This window comes from Ursus arctos, unplaced genomic scaffold (assembly GCF_023065955.2).
Source record: "Ursus arctos isolate Adak ecotype North America unplaced genomic scaffold, UrsArc2.0 scaffold_2, whole genome shotgun sequence".
Classification (NCBI taxonomy): Eukaryota; Metazoa; Chordata; class Mammalia; order Carnivora; family Ursidae; genus Ursus; species Ursus arctos.
The window spans coordinates 15,820,461-15,826,460 of NW_026622874.1; the positions used below are offsets into that span (position 1 = coordinate 15,820,461).

At 52.2% G+C, this 6,000-nt stretch overlaps 1 protein-coding gene and 1 long non-coding RNA gene across 2 annotated transcripts in view; one reads left to right on the forward strand and one right to left on the reverse strand.

The window, feature by feature from the left end:
- TNN (tenascin N) overlaps positions 1 to 2,624 on the forward strand; it is a 59,848-nt gene extending 57,224 nt beyond the window's left edge. Inside the window, exon 21 of the mRNA XM_048225187.2 lies at positions 1,404 to 2,624. Coding sequence (XP_048081144.1) covers positions 1,404 to 1,544 — 141 coding nt within the window. The 3' untranslated portion in view covers positions 1,545 to 2,624. The remainder of the gene's footprint in view (positions 1 to 1,403) is intronic.
- On the reverse strand, positions 1,015 to 4,875 carry LOC130544245 (uncharacterized). The gene is made up of 2 exons (XR_008960394.1): positions 3,417 to 4,875; positions 1,015 to 3,248 (listed from the first exon to the last, which is right to left on the reverse strand). It is a non-coding gene; the product is annotated as an uncharacterized LOC130544245 (long non-coding RNA).
- Between the last annotated feature and the right edge of the window lie 1,125 nt (positions 4,876 to 6,000).

Here is a 6,000-nt window from a genome sequence, read left to right on the forward strand (position 1 = left end):
ACATTCCATTCTGTAACAGACACTTCATAATTCTTTCTAGTTGTTCTCCCAATGAAACCAGAGCTATTTTTCTCAAATCCTTTGATCACCAGGAAAACAAAGTCTTTTCGGCCTTTGATCAGACCCACCTTTGGATCCACTTCCTCCAAAGCCACTCAGGGTCTACCCAGAGTGTTACGCTAAACACCATTTCAGGAGGTACGCACAGGGCTGAGTTCGCGAGGGCTCCTCTCCCCTTCTTTGCTCTGAAGCTTTGCTACCGATGATTTCTCAAAGCTCTGTGACCTGTGGGCATCATCTGGACTCCGTGCCAGCTGTGGGGCGTCTCCTGGCTGCTCCCTCACAGCTCCTTGAAAATGGCATCTTTGTCCTGCTCATCATGAATCCATCCCCTCCACGAACTCCTCCCCATCTTGGGTTTCCAGTTTCCCATCCTGGGTCTATTGCAGCCTTCAGGAAGCCGCCTCTCCCAGAACTCACCTTGTTACCGATATTACTGTAAATATTAGCACACCTCAAATCCAGGTACAGTTTGATTATTTTGGCCCTGACCAGGCCGCAGGAACTCCCAATCCTTGTGCGATTTTTCAAAGGGAAGAAGAAATTTCCCCCCGGGGAGGCCAAGGAGGGCGAGTCCATGAATCATGGTGGCGCCATGTGGGCTGACGCACGGAAGCCTGTGATCAGAGATCAGATATTTGAAATGAGCAGCCAGCATGCCCTAAACCATCCCCATATTTGCTAATAAAAGACATTCATCTGGTTAATGTGCTTTTCACAGTCTGCAAGGCATTTAGCTTCTTGTTTATTATTTACCTCACAAATTAAAATACATAAAATTGGTCACTTGGGCTCTTTATTGGCCAGGTTGCAAGGTTATTAAGTGAATTAAATATTATTGCCCTCACCAGTCAAAAGACATAAAATGAAATTTAGTTTTCAGCAGGCTATTCGTTACCCCAGAGCTAGTATCTAAACAGTCTAAATTGAAAATGATTTTACACGATTGACCAATTAATATGTTTATTTTTGCCTTTAATTTTTTTGGAAAGGAAAAGAGCGAGGCAAAGATAATGTGCGTGTTGCTGGCCAGGTCGACCCTGCGTTAGCTTTGCTGCTGCTGTGGTCTCCTCCGTACCCCTGGGACCACACCCCATCCTTCCAGCCCCTGGGGTGGGGGGGGGAGGTCTTCCAAGTTATCAGCCTGTCAAACCTCAGATGCCCAGAAGAGGGCGCCTGTTTCTACCTCCAGCCCGACTTCTATAAGGACCCCAGTCACCGCTGATGGATCTTTTTCTCTCCCCTAAGCAGAGAGGGAGTGGTTTTCCTGTCAAAGAAGCATTCCTTTGTACCCCTTCTTCCTCCCAAGTTGCCTCTTCTTGATGCTGGCTTTTTTTATGTAGGGGGTGAACTGGGAGCCGTGGAAAGGACATGAATTCTCCATTCCTTATGTGGAGTTGAAAATCCGCCCTCATGGCTACAGCGGGGAGCATGTCCTGGACAGAAAGAAGCGGACACTGGGAGAAAAGTCGAGAACGTTCTGATGGCCTATGGGAGAAGCCGTCACATGAGACAAGACCGGCCCAGGGTTGGGGCTGTGTAGGCTTGGGGCAGGGTGGGTGGTAGTGACTGGTTCTTGGGAGTTTGGGGGAGGCTCCTGGCCTCTGGTTTCTGAGATGGCTGGATAACCTGCAGGACAAAGCACATGACCAAGCTTCAGACCATACAGGTTACTTCCCTGTCACCTGCATTTTTGCTCATCTGTATTGGGGGCCTGAAAATCAACCAATGGTAGCATACGAGAAAGACGACACCAGGCTGCGAGGTTTTTCAGTCTATCTTCAGTAACAAATACATGGGATTGGGGGGAAAAAAGGAAAAAAAGAATCATCTAGCACTTCACCAATTGGAAATCTCTGGAAATTGGTATATATAGATATATAGACATAGATATATCTATATATATATTTTATGTAAAGCTCTGCTACTAGAAATCTTCCCTTAGAAAGAAGCACCAAGGAGGGGTTCTCTTTGGTGGCCCAGGGGCTAAAGTGGTCTGATGTTTGTTACCTCGCATTACCACTGGGTTTTGAGGAAAAAGCTGTAAAACTTTCCCTGTTTAAAAAAAAAAAATGCTAGTGTTAAGAGGAAGAACAAAGGGAACTAGGAGGGACCAAGATGGACTCCCGTCTAGCAAAGTTGTGACCAGTGTCCAGCATGCTGGAAACCCAGCTTCTGTGTTACAGCTCTTCTCGAGGGCCCCCTTCCCACCTATTTGCATAATCACTTGCATAGATCTGCATATGTTGTGAATAAATTCTCACTCATTTCAACTTTAAATAATTTGACTCTTCTGATGATTGATTCCTCCCAAAGACTCTTCTGTGACTCCCTCTCATGCCTTCCGGCCGTCAGCACCCTTTCCTTTCCCTGGCCCCCCACATGGTCAGACCCTTAGGTTTTCTGAAGGCACTCCACGATGGAGGCATACTGTTTGAATGGGCACTTGGCCAGTCGGATCCTTTGGGCTTATTTTCCTGTGACTCTGGAAGGTTTTTCTGTAGCGAAGTCCGTGATCATTATTAAAGTAACTTAAATTCCTATTCAAGAAAGAAAAAATAATAAACCACCTGATTTAAAAAAAAATGTGCCTTGTGTTCTTGAACTCACACGAGTGCACTTGAATTCTAAATTTAACCTAAGTGCACACAAAGGTACAATTTGTGCGTTGTAGTGGCATTTGGTCGGCCTGGGGTCTCACACTTGGGAGACGGCGAACAATGGGGTTTGGAGCCAGGAAAGGTGAGGGAGTGGGAAGGGAGGCACGTGCCCTAAAGGCTGCAGTGCTGCTCCAGGACCAGAGGCCTTCACTGCCGGGGCTTCTCCAGGCTTTCACCTCCAGCTGAAGGCCAAGCCGTACTCTCGAAAGGGCTCACCTCACCCCTGTAAGTTTTCAGCCTCCGCGCCCCCCCCCCATTACCATAGTACCTGCTGGATCTCGTGAGGGGATCCAAACAAGAGCTCAGTGAGAGTTTGTGTCTGCCTGCTTCCTCCCAGGCAGCGTGCCCTGCCCTGGGGGGAACAGAGGTGCCATCGCAGAGGTGAGCAAGCCGGACAGCTGTGTTCCTTCCTTCTCTCCCTCATTCCTTCTAAGAAATGCTGATGAAGCGCTGTTGGGGCCAGGCGGGCTCTGAGTCCTGATGCTGAGGAAGGAAGACAGCACACCATTCCTGCCCTCCCGCTTCATTCTGCTGGTGGAGACGGACAATAAACAGCAAATAAATGTCCCAGTCCAGAAGGGTTAGGCCCTGGCAGAAAAATAGATTGGGAGGTGGAGGTGGAGGTTGGGGTGGGGAGGAGGGCGGGGAGGGGTCGGGACGGCCGGGTCTCTCCAAGGAGGAGACGTTCGCAGAGACCTGCTTTGTCGGGGCTGGAGCTGGAGCTGATTTCCTCGCCGTCTTGAGGGTCCCTCAGCCCAGCTTCCCAGTTCCGAGTCCTCTTGTCTTCCGTGGGCACAGGGGGACCTCGCCGTGATGATTCAGGAGCCTGACGCTCAACCCAGCGAACGCAGGCTTTGTAGAAAACAAGGGCCCGCTTTGCAATGTGGATCGAGGCCCAGAGTGATGCAGGGCCAGGGTGCGCGGTGGGCAACGCTTTCCAACTTCTGACATGCCTGGGAACCGTGCTGGGTCAAGCACAGATCGAGGGGCCCCATCCTCAGGCCTCGGGACTCAGTAGGTCTGGGCTGGGGCTGCTGCCCTGTTGGGGGCCGCTCCTGGAGCAGCGGGTCTCTCTGCTCTGGAGCTGCCTGCGAGGCCAGCCCCAGGCCCCTGTGTTCGCCCACCGCAGCATTTCGCCACCGGCCAACCTAGGAACTTGCGGGAAACTCGGCTTGCTTTCTCTCACCAGTGGGAGCCGTGCTGCCCGAGGGGACAGGCAGCTGAGTGTAGGCCCCGGGGCGGGGGGCTGTCTGCACAAACCTGCTTTTCAGAGGGCAGCTTCCTTAGAGTCAGATATGAGCCATCAGGGTTTTGAAGCTGCAGGGGCAATCCTTCCCCGTGAGGACAGACCAAAGAGAACAATGGCTGTCACCGAAGGGACGGGCTGCAAGCCAGGCAGGAGGTCAGAGGCAAGGACAGAAGTATCCCAAGCAACTGCTGGAGTTTCTGAGCCATTTTCTGTCCCGCGCAAGATGCCAGCCAAGCAGTCATGCACAGAGCACAGGCCCTGCCTCCAGCAGCCTGGGACACGGTGCGGGCGGACGGCTGTGGGGACACACCGTGACAGCAGGTAGCACGTCGGGGACAGAGAGTCAGCAGTGGTGTGGACAGATACTCGAGCAAGCGTCATGGACGTGACGGTCACCATTAGGCCCGGAAGAAGAGTCTGAGTGGGTCAGGGAGGCAGGGCACCTTGAGGAAAGGGAACGTGGCGGCAAAGGTGGGAAAGGGCAGAGTGAGGGATGGGTGAGGGAGGAACGCGGTTTCTTGGTGGGGTGAGGAGTGCTTGGTGGGGAGCCGCGCCAGGGACATGGGCAGGGACCATTCTCGGCTCGCACGGTGCGTCCGAATCAGCTCAGCTGTGGGTATACGGAAACTGCATCACCTCCAGGGACTCTGTCTCCTCTGTGGCCTGTGCCTTGGAGCTTTTCCAAGCTGCCATGCAGTCAGCCCTGAGGACCCCTGCCAGGACGGCGAGCTGTGCTGCGGAGGACGCTCCCAGGTGTTGAATCCTGCAGTCGCTCTGGTAGTCAGGCGTGCATCTTGGAAATCTCCGTCTGCTGGCAGGTTAGAGGAGGGTGGGGAGCTGCAGAGGGGAGACGATGGAGATTCGCAGACAGGTTAAAGGCTATTGCAGGAGACCACAGCTCCTGGGTCTGGGGCAGGCACGGCGGGAAAGCAGAGAGGGCACAGATTAGAGAGATTTTTAGGAGGAAGGATCAGCAGGAGGCGAGGGCCTGGGTGGTAAAGGGAAGGGTCCCTTCATGGCACAGTGTCGAGTGGGTTGTGCCTGACGCCCCTTCCTCTGGAAATAGGGTCCTAGAGTTTATGTGTGTCACATGACATCACAAGCTCTGCTTTTCAACGTAGAAGTCTCAGGGATTCAAGGATCATTAGAGCCAGAACCTGCTGAATGAGCCAGGGAGAAAGACTAAGAACGACTCCAGGGATTGTGAGCAAGGGGATGGCAGGAAGGACACGCACCAGGTGTGGCATGGGAAAAGAGAATTCGCGAACAGACGAACAGCAGGGCAGGAGGAAAAACAAGTGGAAGTAATGAAAAACTCGGGGCAAAACATAGTCCTTTGCTGGAGGAAGTCCTCTGCTAACACAATTTCCAAATCATTCCCTTAAGCCGTCCACCAGGACGGTGAAGAGGATCAGGAAGGAGTTTCTGTCAATAAAGAGCTCAGATCAATACAGTCAGTGCCCCAGACCCAGGCAGTAGACATGTTGTACCCAGATGGGCCAGGAGATGGCAGTGTTGTCCCATCGGGAGCCTCTCTTCAAGGCCACTTTCCAATCCTCTATAAAGGGGAGTTCTGGGGGTCCTCACTTTTCTTCCTTCCTGGAGAATCTGCTTAGGGGGGATGGCTCAGCATCCGGCCCATGCTTGGTAGTGGTGCAGGTAGTGTTGCTCCTGGACTAATGCACAAAACAGGAAACTGGGAAATACCTTGAAGAGATTGCCTAGTGAAACCTGGACTCTAATCCCCCCATGTGGTCTCCTGGGCTGGTGCTGAGACAGGAGATGGGTCCCCTGGCATGATGAAAGGTGAGGGGGGCACCCCCAGAAGAGATTTTAGGCAGCTCCTAATGTGTAAATGAACTCACATCCCAAAGTCCTTCTGTTAGTTGGTTGTTTCTATGGGGGAAATGGGGAATGGATAGAATGCCACTTCCAATGTTATACAAAGAAGTTAGGTTCCCAGGTTAGCCCATACACGCCTGTGTATTCTACAATGCAGTGCATGTATAATGACGGAAATAGAAAACGATG